The following is a 16,103-nucleotide window of genomic DNA, read 5'->3' as shown; positions in this document are numbered from 1 at the left end:
TCAGCCTTGAGTACATGCATTGCTTCAGTGTTCAAAACTCTCTGGGGTAAAGAATACCAAAGATTCATGAATCGCAAAGAAATTCCTCCTCGTTTTAATCTTAAATAGGTAATCATTTATCCAAAAAGTATGGTCTCTTGTTCCAGATTCAGACTATGGTAAAACATAATCAAAGCATAAGTCCTGTCATAAACCCTCAGTATTATCGTTCAATAAGATCACCACTCTACAAAATATACAATATGTTTAATTAACTGAATTCTTCCTCAAACTCTCCCTCCTGGTAGACAGTTGGCCAATCTCCTTTGCATTGCCTTGAGGGCGAGGACATCTTTTAACATAACATAGAACATTACAGCACAGTACAGGCCCTTCAGCCCACTAAGTTGTGTCGACCTTTTAACCTACTCTAAGATCAATCTAACCCTTCCCTTAAACATATCCCTTCATATTTCTTTCACCCATGTTCTTAAGAATCTCTTGAGCCCCTAATGTATCTGCCTCTATCATCATACTTGGCAGGGCAGTCCATGCACCCACTTATAAACAGTTAAATCAGACCAAAACTGCATGCAGTGGAGGAGATGTGGCCTCACCATGGCAATGTACAATTGAAGCAAGACATCTTTGCTTCTATTCCCCTTGCAATAAATTTGAACATTTCATGTGCAAATGTTTCCTGTACAAGTATAGCCAGATCTCTTTGTTTTTTTCTTCTTCCTACCTAAGGGAATAACTTTCCATTTCTCCATTTATCTCCATTTGCTCACTCGTTTAACCTGTTGCCCTGGGAAAGCAACTAACATAGGTCATGGCATTAACAGAGAATCAATGGTGGCGACAAATCAGCATATAGGAACTCTGCCTGAGTGGTGCCACATCATCAACTCTCACTCAATGTCAGCAAGAACAAGGAGATAATTATTGACTTCAGGAGGAGGAAACCGAAAATCCAAGAGCCCTGTCCTCATCTGGGGATCAGACGTACAGATCTGGGGATCAGTAAGCAACTTTAAACTTTGTAATGTTATTATTTCAGAGGATCTGTCCTGAGCCCAGCACACAAGTGCCATTAGGAAGAAAGCACAGCAGCATCTCTAACTTCTTCCAAGTTTGCGAAGATTCGGCATGCCATCTAAAACACTTAAGCTCGTCTACACAGAGTACTGTTGCAGGAAAGCAGCATCTATCATCAAGGACCCCCTCCATCATCCAGTTTATGTTCTCTTCTTGCTGCTGTCATCAGGAATAAGGCACAGGAACCTCAGAACCCACACCACCATGTTCAGGAACAACTAACCCTCAACCATTAAATTCTTGAACCAGAGGGGATAAGTTCATTCACCCCATCACTGAACTGTTCCACAACTTATATGGACACACTTTCAAGGACTCTTCATCGCATGTTCTCGATATTTATTGCTTATTTATTATTATATTTTTCTTTCTTTTTGTGTTTGCACAGCTTCTTTTTTTTGCAGCTTGGTTGTCCTGTTAGGTGTGGTCTTTTATTGGCTCTGTTGGGTTTCTTACATTTACTCTGATTGCCCACAAGAAAATGAATCTCAGGGTTCTATATCATGGCCTATATGTACTTTGATAATACATTTGCTTTGGATTTTGAAAGTCAAGGACCTCTCTCATCTCAGTCATTCTCTCCTCTGCCTTCCCTCATTGGGTGAGATACAAAAGCCAGAGCACATGAACCAGCAGACTCGAGGAGAGCTTCTTTCCCACTGTTAATTAATGTTTTAATGATAAATGATCACTGTTTAGCATCTCCTATACTAAAAAAAAGACTACAGGAAAACATCATCAAGCCCCTAAGTATCACCCTTCAATAAGACCACCACTCAGTTTTGATCTGTCAGTCTACCTCATTATCACCCTTACAGTTTATTTGTTAAACAGCACTGCATTTCTCTGTAAATGCAACACCATATTCTGCACTGTTTTCTTTCTCCTCCCTCATTATAATTATGTATGACGACCTGTCTGGATGGCATTCAAAACAAAAGCTGTTCACTGTATCCCTTTGTTGACTTACTGCCTTCTCCTCACCACTTATTATTCCACAAGGTAGATTAAAGCTACTGTAAAATTAAGACCACTATTCTTCATTTTCAGTCAGGAAAGATATATAAAATAAGGCCATTCATGTATATAATCTCTCCCAATTGTTTTGCATAATGAATAATAACTAAGATTTTCAGCAAAAACATGACCACAGCAAGCTGTTGGTCCTCAACTGCTGATTAACAAAAGTAATTAGAGACAGAACACAAAACAGCAAAATTAAATACTGATAATAATAAGGCAGCACTGCTAGCTGCTTAAATATGCACTACAGCTCTCTTGCTATCAATTACAGAAGCTTTAATATTTTCAGATACTTAAGTATCTTTTTGATATCAACCTTGCTGCCTATCAAATTGCATAAAATCCTCTATTCTAATATTCTGACATTTGTACATGCCATGCTATGATGTAACAGCATTGCTGTTTCTGCATCAACTCGACTGGATTGGATTCAATATGTTAGCTGTGATATAGGAGATTCAACCATTAACAAACTGAGAACAAGGCAAGCAGATTAGATTACAACCTTCTAATACACAATGGTCTAAAGTAAAATGAAGCACGGGCTCAGCATCTCAGTGTCTTGTTTACATGGAAACCTCAAATTTGGCAGTCCTGAACATGTAGACACCTGCTAATATTTTACTGGCACACGTGACAAACAGCAGTGCCTTTACCGATTGCATATCCTTGTATCGTTCACATCTTTCAAAATTAAGTCTACCACAGCAGCTGCTTCACCACCATCTATTAATCTGAGCAACAACTGTCTTATTTATGGATACCCTTATCACTTCATCATAGTTTTCCATTCTGTTCTTTCCTAAATGCAAATTCTTTGACTTATTTATAGTGTATGACATCAGAAGATGGCTGCACTCGTGAACTCAGTGGCCACTCCGGCTCCAACCAACGGTGAAATTTTTTGTCCAGTTCATCTTTTCTATGACTGGAAAACACTACTGAACATTGAGAACACAAATGTCTGGAAATCTAGTGAGCAGAATAACGTAGTTGCTGCACTGTTACAGGCTAATGTGGGGAGCAGGCTCTCACCCCTCACCACAGCCTACTACAGCTACTCGGGGGACAGACCATCAGAAGCTGTATGCTCAAACACAGAAACGCAGTAAACACGCTGGTATTAAAGCGAGACTTAATGCGGATTCCTGCAGGCCAACGCTCCACTGATTCTACTTGTTAACATCAGATCTCTGGAAAGTAAGCTGGAGTACCAGTGCCTGAACTAATGAAAGAAGAGGGACTATTGCACACTCGGCATTACAGGAACATGGCTTCAAGACACCATTCCAGACTCTGTCATCCAGCTAGAAGGCCTAATCTCCTTTTGGGTAGAGAGAAATGCTGCGACCTCCAGCAAGGCACGTGGAGGAGGTAGATGCGTCTGCATCAATAAGAACTGGTGTGTGAATGCCTCGGTAGTAATGGCCTACTGCTCACTATAGGTAGAGTTTTTAATAATGAGTTGCAGGCCCTTACTTACCAAGGGAGTTCACTGCCATTGTGATTATTTCTGTTTACTTCCCCTTCCCCTTCATTCTGATGTTGCTGGTGACTTCAATCATCCCTACTTAAAAACAATCCTGGCAAATTTCTATCAGCATGTCAACTTCTTAACCAGAGGACAGAATATATTTGGCCTCGCTTATACTAACGTTTGTGGAGTCTATAAGACTGCCCCCCCCCCCCCCCCCCACCTTGGATACTCAGACCATACATCCATTTTGTTAATCCCTGCATACAGGCCACTGGTTAAACAAATCAAACCCGTTTACAGGGAGATCAGGGCCTGGCCAGATGGTGCCACCTCAGCCCTGCAGAACTGCTTTGAAAGCACTGACTGGAACATATTCAGGGAGACGGCTGCCTATGATCATCACGTCAATATTGATGAATATGCAGAATCAGTGACTGGCTACGTAGGAAAGTGCATTGAGGATATTACCATGATTAAACACCGCATTGCCGGAGTAAGCTAGGAACCATGGCTGATTGCAGAGGTTTGTACACTACTTAGGGATCAGGACGATGCCTTCAGATTGGGGGATAGGACAACTCTAAGGTCAGCAAGAGCCGCTCTCTCCCAAGCCATCAGGAAGGCAAAGCATGAATACAGACAGAAAATTCACAGGCTCTGTAACATCAGGAACATTTGGCAAGTATACAATCCTTAACTGATTACAAGTCCACCCCGCACATCGACGACAGTGACACCTCCCCAGCTGATAGGGAGAATGCCTTCTATGCATGACTTGACCAACTGAATGATGAGGAACAGGTACTGGCAACCAAGGTGAGGAGGACCTCGCCAGGATAAACTCACACAAAGCTGCAGGGCTGGACAACATATCTGGTCAGGTGCTGAGGGACTGTGCAGTCCAGCTAACAGAGGTCTTAATGAACATCTTTAATAGCTTTCTAAAACAGTCCACTATCCCTGCAGGTTTCAAGGTAGCCACCATTATTCCTGTGTCCAAGAGGGTAACAGTAACTGGCCTAAATGATTACTGGCCCAGTTACTAATGAGTAACTGGCCCAGTGACACTGATTTTCACAATCATGAAGTGCTTTGAGCAGAGGGTAATGGATCGTATAAAATCCCACCTTCCAGCTACATTGGACCCTTTCCAGTTCGTCTACTGCTCAACCCTGTCCATTGATGATGCCATTACTTCGGCCCTCCACTCCACCCTGTCCCACCTGGAAAACAATGCTTCGTACATCAGGATACTGTTCATTGACTTTAACTCGGTGTTTAACATTATCATCCCTCAGAGGCTGGTAGGTGAACTGCCCTCGTTGAGACTCAACACTCCTCTATGTAACTAGATCTTAGACTTCTTCATGGGAAGACCACAGTCAGTCGGAGTTGGCAGCAACATCTCAAGCTCCATCATGCAGAGAACTGGTGTGCTCATCCCTCTGCTGTTCACACTGCTGACTCATGACTGTACTGCCAGATTTAGCTCAAAGAGTACCATTAATTTTGCTGATGATACTACAGCGGTTGGCCTCATCAATAATGATGCATTGGCATAGACAAAGGGGGTAGAGAGGCTTGTCAAATGCTGCCAGAACAACAACCTGAGTCTCAATGTGGACAAGACAAAAGAAATTATTGTGGACTTCAGAAAGGCGCAGGTAAACCACTCTCCATTGCACGTCAATGGCTCTGCCATGGAAAGGGTGAGGAGGGTAAAGTTCCTTAGTGTGCACATAATGGACCCACAACACATCCTCACTAGTCAAGAAGGCATAGCTTTCTGAGCCAATTGAGGCGTGCAAGGCACCCTGCCCCCATTCTAATAACTTTCTACGGGAGCCCCATTGAGAGTATCCTGTCTGGCTGCGTCATTGCAAGGTATGAAAGCTGCAAGGCATCGGACCACAAGATCCGACAGGGGACAGTAAAAACTGCCGAGAGGATCACCAGGTCTCCCTCACCTCTATTTGTGACAATGACTGGGAGCAATGCAGGTGAATTGCAGGGCCCAAAGCATTGTTGAGAATCTCTACCACCTATCCCACAATCTCTTTTGGCCCACTACCATCAGGAAGGAGGTACAGACGTACCAGGACTAGGACTGTCAGACTGGATAACAACTTCATCCCTCTGGCTATGAAACTAATGAATATCCTGCTACCACCAAGGACTCATCACTAGGACAGTGAGCTGTTTACCTGTTCTGTGCTTTACTACATGCATTTTGAATTATATTTTATTAACTCATTTATAGTGTACTATTTTTGTTTATTTTTTAATATATGTTGTGTGGGTGTACTGTGGTCCAGGGAAACGTTCTTTTGTTTGGTTGTATATATAACACCATAAAATATAGCAGCAGAATAAGGCCATTTGGCCCATCGAGTCTGCTCTGCCATTTCATCATGGCTGGTCTATTTTTCCTCTCAGCCCCATATAGTCAGATGATAATCAATCATTGGGTGTAATTAAGGCAGAGGTTGATACATTTTTGATTAGTCAGGGCACGAAGGCATACAGGGAGAAAGCAGGAGATGGGGCTGAGAGGGAAAATGGAACCACGATGAAATAGTGGAGCAGACTCAATGGGCCAAATAGCCTAATTCTGTTCCTATATCTTTTGGTCTTACGGACAATAAACTTGAACTTGTCTTGCAAGCCTGACCAATCAGATGCTTCGAGATGGTGGTTGTGAGCTATCTTCCTGAATCATACTGCAGTGATACTGATTTACCTACAAGCAGCTACATCTTGAAACTCTGTATCTTAGACAGAAGATGTCAGTCAGGGGAAGCCTCCTTTCACCATATAACCTGTCAACCTTTTATGTTCAAGAAATCACCTGGCTTCCTTTTTAAACCTGTGTGAGAACAGGCCCATCTTACTCAATCTCTGCTTTTAGTACACCTCAGTTCTTCCTTTCAACCTCAAACATGCCCATAAACTTCCCACCCCATAAGTCTGACCACTCACCTACAGACATGGGGAAATTTCAGAGGCCAAATAACCTACTAACCTACACGTTTTTGAAACGTGGAGGGAGACTGGAGAACCAAGAGGAAAACCATGTAGTCACAGGCAGAGTGTGCAAACTCCAGGCAGACAGCACTGGAGGTCAGGATTGAGCTGTGAGCCAGCAGTGTTACCACTGTGCAGCCTTAGATGGGTTAATGGGAATGGTGGGGAGAATAACATGGGATTAGCATAAGATTGGTGTAAATAGGTTCTTGATGTTCGCTGTTGCTCAGTGGCTGAAGGACCTATTTCCATGCTGCATCACCCCGTGGCTCAGAATACTGAAGATAAAGTGAAACAAAAAATCTGTGCACCACAAATCCACCCAAATAGAAAAAATACTCCAATCTGAAGAGGAAGAGGAATAATACAGCCTAACAGGTTTGTGCTTTGGTTCAAGCAGTGGAAAGGCCCAACAGAAATAGAACAACTGTAACATCTTCATCAGTTATAAAATTGGTATGCACGTGATTCTCAGGAAAATCAGAATGAAGTTCTGATTATATTGAAATATTAAAGCTGTTATAAGACAACTGAATGGTCCCCAGAATAATAAGATGGGCTCATGACCTCATAGTCTTCACACGCAGCGTCTACCTGCACTGCACTTGCTCTACAAATTTATTCTGCACTAGGCTTTTGTTTTACCTTGTACTATCTCAAATGCACTTTTTTTCAAGGTACCTTGGTATATGTGAGATATTCAACCAATTTACCCCTTTGAAGGACAGTGCGCCGTGATTAAAATGTATGACAGTGAATTTTGTTTCGTGAACTTCACTACAGGCAGTAGTACTTCAAGAGGATAATAGGACTCACACCACTTTTTTTTTGAGGGTTTTTATAATGGTTCACTAATACAACCTTGATAGCAGTCGCAAAATCCCCAGAACTTGAAGAAAATATAAAATGAAAAAATAAATAAATTTAATAAAGAAACATGCAAATAAATAAATATACTGATAGACAGATAACTAGACAGATAACTAGACAGATCAATAAATAAACAAACAAACAAACAAACAAACAGATAAATAAATAAATAAATAAATAAATAGACCTCACTTGTCACAAGTACATCAAAACATACAATGAAACATGTCACTTTCGTCACATCAAATCAGCGAGAATTGTTCTGGGCATCCCACAGATCTGCAAATATCACCATGCTTCCAGCATCAACATAGCATGACTACAGCCCTCTAACTAATTGCACGGCTTCGGAATATGAGAAGAATCTGGAGTAGCTGGAGGAAATCCACCATCACAGGGAGAATGTACAAACTTTTACAGACAGCAGTGGGAATCAAAGCTGCTGTAAACTGTTGTGTTAATTACTACACTACTGTGTCACCCTGCCTACACTATCGTGCCACCTCACATTATATAACATCTTATGGAATGTGCTATAGCAAAACAATAAAACTAGTAGTAGGAACATGAAGAGCAGCAACATGATGTATTTAGAGACCATATCCTCACAGATCAACTGTAAATTAAAGAGCAGAAAGTAATGTCTAATTAATTTGTGTCAATTCTTAGAATACTTTTGCAAACTGAAAATAAAAACTACACTTATCAAGAGCTTTACAGCTGTAAAGAAGTTTAGTTTTTTGTTCAGAAATCTTAATGAAGTGTGAAAGTCTGCAGAAAGGGATATTCGTTAAGGCCAAAGAGATGACTAATTTTCAGATAACTCTTAAAATAACCACAATAACAAGTACGTAACCTGAAGCAATATTTCTTTCCTAGCTTAGGAAGCTTGTTGCCCTTGCTTAGACTTGTCTGCTTGTGATATTCCAATAGCTAACCACGTTACATTTTAAAGTGACCTTGGAAGTTAACTAATTGTACCTCATTCTCTCAGGGAAAATACAGATGGTGGAGAAATTCTGTCCCAGAGGGCAATATCCCACAGCATACAAATGAACAAGCAACTGAACTTGAGGTGGTTGAATCAATCAAAAGACAAGATTGCTTTATTTTCTTCTTCTTAAAGGTTCATGCCGAATATGGTGGTGTTCAAACCAATGCAAACAAGGTTCTAGATCACATCCACTAAACAGTCTAATATAAAAAACCTGCTTCTGGCTGAAGGAAGTGAACATCTCTTTGAGGGATCCTATTTAATGTAATCCCCATTCTGACCTTTTACCTATTCTCACTTGCCTATTACTTCCCCCTGGGTCCCCTCCGCTTTCTCTATCTCCTACAGCCACTCTCCTCTCCAGCCCTCAATCATTCCCACCCACCTGGCTTCACCCATCACCTTCCAGCTAGCCTCCTCCCCCCTCCCTCTCCAACCTTTTTATTCTGGCATCTTCCCCCTTCCTTCTCAGTCCTGAAGAAAGGTCTCAGCCCGAACCGTTGACTGTCTATTCATTTCCATAGATGCTGCCTGACCTGCTGAGTTTCTCCAGCACTTTAGTGCGTTTTACTCCTCTGCCTGGTGCATGACTCCTGGCAGCCAATGCATTGATAAACTTAGTATCCCAATTATATGTAATAGATTAAATGGACCAGTTGGTCTTTCCTTGTTTGTCATGTTCTATACTACAAATGGAGATGAAGATTAGCATTTATAATGAATCATAAATAAATTTATAATGACTCTGAAAAATTACAATAGCTCAAAATTCCTTTTAACTGCCTGAATTAATGATTCTAACGAGTAAACTAGTGGAATTAACTGGCATTAAACAGTTCTAATTTCTTCTCCTCTCCAACTGACTTCTTGTTCATTGCATGTCATTTTTTAACTGGGGTTGAAATGGTATGGAACAGAAAAAGCAGTTTCAACCAAATGTGTACAATATCATCTAATGTCATTAAATCTTTCTGAGGCATTCTTGAGTTGGTTAAAAGGATAAATCTGCAGAGATTCACGATGGTTTCACTCTTTGATTTTTAAATTCTGGCATTTCCTGACCACCTTTCGAATTATTTATTCTGCTCACCTGCTCTTTTCTAACAGTGATGACCTTCAGCTGCTCCATAATCCAGGCTTCTCAATTATAATAAACTGTACAGCTGGAGGTCTTTTGTTGACACCTATCGACTGCAGAGATTACACACGCAGTTTGTAGATTCCTATATGTCATTCAATTGGAGATACAAATGTACCGATGGAAAGATGAAAGGAGACAGAGAGAGCGGGAGACAGGGAGGTGGTGAGGGGATGCAGAGAGAACTAAACGAGGAGAAATTGCTTCATGCAAAGGGCTGTCATTTTTTTTTGTAGCTTTCTACTTCATAAGGCTGTGGATATTGCGTGAGTATATTCAAAATAAATCAATAGACACAAATTGAAACAGCAGGATGTAAGGATCAGGAAAGAAAATGGACAAAGCACAAGGTCAGCCATAACATGCTGAATGCTGGAGGATGCTCAGAAATATTATCTCTACTCTTGCTTCCATTTCTTAAGTTATTGGGGGTGGAAAAACTCCATGGTTAACAAAAGCTTAAAAGCTTCCTGCAAATGAAACGCATGGCATAACAATGATAAACAAATGAGTAAGCAAACTATAACCAAAAGGAAAGACTATAAATAGTAGAAATCAGGAAAATTTGAAAATTTTTGACAAATCAAGCAGCATCTACACAGAGAGAAACAGAGTTAATATTTCAGGTTGATGACCTTACATCAGAAGCAGGAAAAGCTAGAAATCAAAGAAATTTTAAATTTCAGAAATGTGATGAGTACAAAGGAAACATCTGTGATAGGGTGGTAAAGGCTTGTTAATCACTGCTATGTGTCTGGAAGTGATGTAAATAGTTGACTGAGTGTAAGAGGAGAGAAGGAAAACACAATCCTGACATTGAGATGCAAAGCACTAAGGTTGTTGTAAATCTGGAAAATAAGAATTTTGGAAATTCCCAATACATTGAGCTATAACTACCATTTCTGATGCAAAATGGCTGGTTACCTAAAACAGTTGAGTTCAATATTGAGTTTCGAGAGCTGTAATGTGCCTAGACTGAAGATGAAATGCTGCTTCTCAGGCTTACTTTGAATTTTGGTCAACATTGGAGTAGAATGGAGAATTAAAGTAAAACGCTTTAGAGTAAAAAAACTTAAGTTAATCATTGCAGACTGAACAGATGTGCTCTGAAAAAGTCAGCCGATCTTAACTTGGTTGCAGAATATCTCAAATTGTGAGCATCAAATACAAAGTACTATATTAGAATACGGAAATTCTTTGGCTGAGTGGGTGTTGATGGAGATGGAAGGATGAACCAGGGAATTGTTAATGTTAAGAGAATGGTTCTTTAAAAAAGCTGAAGTGGGAGCGAAAGGAAGATATGACTGGTGCAGATCATATTGGAAGTGGAAGAAAATACACAGATGGTTCTCAGGACGAATTTCCACAAAACTACAAGAGAAGTAAGGCCTGGCCTTTCCGTTCCCAGTGTCCGGTGACCCAAATACCAAATGAGGCAGCAATTAATTTAGTGTAGTGCTCTCAGTGCTCAGAATATGGTCAAACCTATTACTGGTAAACCACTTATTTATTGGGTGACATTTTGGCAGAACACCTATGATTAGTTTGCAATGTTGAAGCAGACCTTCCATGCCTGTCACTTTAACTCCGCGTCTCACTTCAACTCTTGCCCTTCTGCCTTTAGCTTCTTACACAACAGTATTGGCCCAATCTAAACTGGAGGAACAGCAACTCATTCACTGATAGATGCATAAAGGCCCCCCTCATGACTCAACATTGACTTCAACAATTTAGATAACCGGTGTTTTCAATTTCTGTCTGAATTAGGCAATTCTGAAAAAAGATCACCAATGTATAACATTAATTTAGTGTCTCCATCTTCACAGATGCTCCCTGCCCTGCTGGGTTATTCCAAGATTCTACTTTATTTTAGATTTCCAGCAACCGCAATATTTCACAGTTACAGCATTCTTTCATTTCCCTTCCTCCAATGGCCTCTTTCATGTCATTCTATATCTATTTCCTCCAGAGAGATCAAATGTCATTAATAAACTTCCACCATCTCCTTTCTGTCAGTGTTAGCTTATCATGTTCAGTCTCTCTCCATCTCCTCTCCACCATCATTTTTTGTTCTTTTCAACCCTCCCTCTCCTCTGCAACAAAATGCATTCATCTAGGAACTGCTCCTTAATCCTGATGGAAGTTTACTGACCTGAGGTGAACTCATAGGTGTTTAGCCTGTGAGTATTTCTAACAGCTTTTGTTTTTAAAGCAAAGTCTCGCACCAGCTGGACTAAACACAGTGAATGAGAAAAATGTTTATGTACAAACCCCATTAATCATTCTCCAAGTGCAGAGTATTATATAAGCATAACAGTGCAGCTAGTGCAAAGCACAGAAAGTAACACAAAGAAAAGCTTATTCTGATGTATTACATCCAACAAAAGGGTATGAATTTAAACTGTACCATACTGAACAGCATAGATATTATTACATACTGCTTAACATACTGCGAGGAACTACTGAACTGGTTTTCATATTCTTTCAGCAGAATTAATTTTCAAATGCCACTTGACTGACTTTCAAAAGAAATGCCTTCCATTTCATTTTGTAAAAGTTTTTAAAAAAATAACTGAGTAAGTAGTTCTATTCATCAGAAAGTAGAGGCTCTCTATTTTAGTAGTAGCTACGAGGTCTTGGCCTCAGACTTCTTTGGTCACTACATAAAAACATTTGTTTTCAGCTTTTCAATAACAGTTAAGATTCCTGTAATAAAACCAAATATTGATACCATATAGACCAGTCCATGCAAGGAAATGGGTAACACTTAAAAGGGCTTGTTCAACACTGCTTAAGACATCTTAAAATAAAATCAATCTACCACAACTGAATTATTATTATGGGTTAACACTTTTACAATACAGATAAGTTATGACATCGAGGCACTTTTGGAGATGTCATCAAAGTGTACAAGATAAATCACCCTACCACAAGCTGGCTTTTATTTCGGTATTCAAAGACAAATCTAAGAATAAAGTGGCTCCACCTCTTAAAACTTGTCTTTGGAGCCACTGTTCAACTGGAGATCAACTGTCCAATGCAAGAGGCAGAAACTACAACGCTGAGCCACATTTGCACAAATCCAAGCACCAATCTAACAATAACTAGAGTGCTGGAAATTTCATCTTCAGTCCATCTCCACATCAATATATTCTTTTAAAAAAGGATTTTCTTTTAAAAAAAAATGATACCATTTAAAAGAAGAGCATGCATCTGAACTATCAACATCTTCATGCTCTCAGGTTGTTCAAAGCCAATTAACTATTTTTGAAGGGTAGAAAATGTAGCTTTGTAGCTGATTTGTATATAACATGGTCCCACAACACCAGATGAATAAATACCCATTTGTAAGTATCCAAACAGCTTTTTGTGGCTCTAAAGTTAAACGTTATAATGAAATGAATATATACCATACAAAATGCTGGAGGAACTCAGCAGGTCAGGTAGCATCTATGAAGTGGAATGAACAGTCGACTGTTTATTCCTCTCCATAGATGCTGCTTACCTGCTGAGTTCCTCCAGCATTTTGTATATGTAACTCTGGATTTTCAGCATCTGCAGATTCTCTTGTGGTAATGAATAATCTGCATTCACTTTTACCAGATGCAGTGACAACAGCCTAGGGCCTGAAAACTCGACTTGATTACAGCTCAGATTTATGAAAAATACTTTAAAATAAATAATACTCTAAAGTAAGCATTAACAATTCCAATAATTGTGAGAGGTCCACATACAATTATTCCTGCAAGATGGTGCTGGCAAGACATGGCAATGTTTTGCAGGCAGCTAACAAAACTTACGATTCTACCAAATATACTTTGTTGGGACTACAGTCACTGCAAGCTGCAGCCTGTAACTTCCCTCTGGGAGGAGTGCTTTTGAATGTTTGACAGTTTGTGATGTGGGGTTTTTCATGAATTCTATTTGGTTTCTTAGTTTTGTGACTGCCTGCAAGAAGATGAATCTCATGGTTGTATATGGTGCACATACTTTGAATTTTGCTGCAGTGCATTTCACCATCTTTAACAAACATTTTTAACAACTGTGCTTGTAAATTGAAAAAAGTTGAAGAACTCCTAATACTACTAATTTAGTATTTTGTCAGTATCGTTCTACAATAAAATCTCTTCATTTTACACTCTGAAAGAAAACAATTGTGCTTTCCACAGGCATCAGAGGGCACTTTACAGACATTGCTTCCATACAACTATAATGGATTTGCAGGTCATTTTCTAAGCTATGACTAATAGTTTCAAAAATTATTAATCTGTTCAGCCTAATTTCTGTCTGATGTTTTTAAAATATCATACACAATTGCTACAGATGCACACCACCTCCTAATAGGTACTACCATTATAGACACAGGTTAAACATAGTCTGGTATGCCAGTATTGTATGGAGAGATGTTAAATGGACTATAATTAATTTTTGGTAGATTTAGCCCATCCATGAATAAATGAAGAGCTGATATTTGGACTAAGAAAATTGTTATATTTCATTTTTTTAAAACAACCTTCTTTTGGACATTTATTAAACTAGTCAATTGACCTGGAATCCCTTTCCAAATCACTTTCATTATTGTTTTTGAGGAGTCGTTTTTGCTCATATAATTACTATCAGTTAAAGAAACTATAGATAGTTATCTAATGCTGACTTAATCTTGGGATGGCAAATTCAGGCTTTGTACAACCATTAACATCTTAAATGAAGTCTAGGATGTTTTGCCCAAGCTAAATTTTTGAAGTCAGTTTCAACTGGCATTTCATAAGTGAAAACAACATTGCTTATCTTCAAATAATGGTGCCCCTTCACAAGGAATTGCAACCTTGTAAGAAAATTGCAGCTAAAACTAGGCACCACCTTAAGGCACCTTATTCTTATTTTTGTACAAGCAGTTGCTATTGAATATGGTGCTAAAATTGAAATGGAAACTTAAATTTCTCAAAATTGGAAGTAAAATAACTGACTAACAATTGCCATCCAAGCTAACTGTCACTCTCTCTGGGATTATAATGAATGACCAAAAATATAGGCGCAGAACAACATTAGTGCCATTCCACATACTGACTGAACACGGTTACACGCTGGATGGAAAAATATAATACAGTAACAATGTTGGCACAACAATATATTGATGGCAATAGTGTAAAGATAGGTACATCAAAACAATTACCCAGTGATATTTCTAAATCAAGGGCATCGGTTGGATTTTTCCACTCTGTTAAAAACCACTGCAAACAGTGGCACTCAGTACAATTCCCAACAGTGATGATTATACAGTATAGATAGCTAGATATGTAAATGGTAATTCAATGGTGCGGCATTACAGAAAGGTAACTGCAGTACGCGATTGATTTTGATGCATTTACCAGATCAATCGAACCATTTCCTCACCTGTAACAGGAGGTGGCTGACCAATAACAGGTGGCAAATCCAGCGAGCTGTCTGACAATACATGCTTCAGGTCACCACCAACCTCAGCTGACTTCATGTCAAACTGAGCAGATAAGGCATCTTCTGAGTCCTCTTTACCAATACTGCTTCCACCAATAGAAGGAAGGTCCAAAGATTTCACAGAAGCAGAGTCCTCTTTTGCTTGTTTAAAAGCAGAAAGTTTATCCATGAAAGCCTTATCGGAGGTGCCAAATGAAAGGGGCAACTTGGTTGCTGGAAAGTCATCGTCATTCTTCCCTTGTGAAAGCGAGGTGCTGTCTTTTTGCTCCTCAAAGTCCAAAACAGACCCTTCCTCAGGTAACTGTTTAAAAACATCATATTTGTCTACAGTGGAGGCTGGAGGGTGCTCTGCTATGCCAAGTGAGGCATCAAAAGATGCCGTGAATCCATCATTCTTCTCCTGCCTCAAAACATTGTACTTATCATTTGACTTTTGTTCAGAGGATCCAGTAGAGCCAAAAGCAATAAAATCTGCAAATTCATCCTGACCCCATTCCCCACCTGTAGTAGTACTGGAAGAAATGCCAAAAAGACTGAAGTCTCCAAATTCATCAATTCCGCCAACAGTCCTGCTACCAGATGAGGAAAAAGTACTGGATGAATGTGACGATGGCAATGATGGTGCAACACACACAGATGATGTAATGGATGATGTCACAGAAACTGATGGAAATGATACAGATTTGCTTTCTCCAGAAGAACTGACAGAGTTAAAAAGGTCCGTGAAACTCAAAGTTTCTTTAGGTTGTGTAACAGGCTGCAGCTGCTGAAGAAATGGCACGGAAGGAAAGGCCGTTGTGAACGTCTTTGTTTTCTCTGTAGAGTCTACTGGTGAAATACTGTCTGCAGTTTTGAAGTCTGTGAATCCATCGTCATTTCCCGGTGACTTGAATTCTGCAAAGCCCTCCCCTGCAAACATAAAGCTTTTCAGTGACAAAATACCAGCAGTTAAGAATGGAATTCTACGTTTCACTTTTCACAGCACTCAAGCACAAGCACTTCCAAGGTAACTAAGACCAAAGCACCAACCCATACCACGCATGCAG

The 16,103-nt window shown here is 39.8% G+C and overlaps 1 protein-coding gene across 6 annotated transcripts in view; it reads right to left on the bottom strand.

Moving 5' to 3' along the window:
• synrg (synergin, gamma) overlaps positions 1–16,103 on the bottom strand; it is a 122,930-nt gene that overhangs the window by 45,658 nt on the left and 61,169 nt on the right. For all 6 annotated transcript variants that reach the window (XM_073053351.1, XM_073053352.1, XM_073053355.1 and 3 more), the window contains one exon: positions 14,998–15,966. In XM_073053351.1, coding sequence (XP_072909452.1) covers positions 14,998–15,966 — 969 coding nt within the window. The remainder of the gene's footprint in view (positions 1–14,997; positions 15,967–16,103) is intronic.

Source organism: Hemitrygon akajei, chromosome 8, assembly GCF_048418815.1.
Source record: "Hemitrygon akajei chromosome 8, sHemAka1.3, whole genome shotgun sequence".
Lineage (NCBI taxonomy): Eukaryota > Metazoa > Chordata > Chondrichthyes > Myliobatiformes > Dasyatidae > Hemitrygon > Hemitrygon akajei.
The sequence above is the reverse complement of the archived record's forward strand: the minus strand, read 5'-3'. Positions and strand labels throughout refer to the sequence as shown.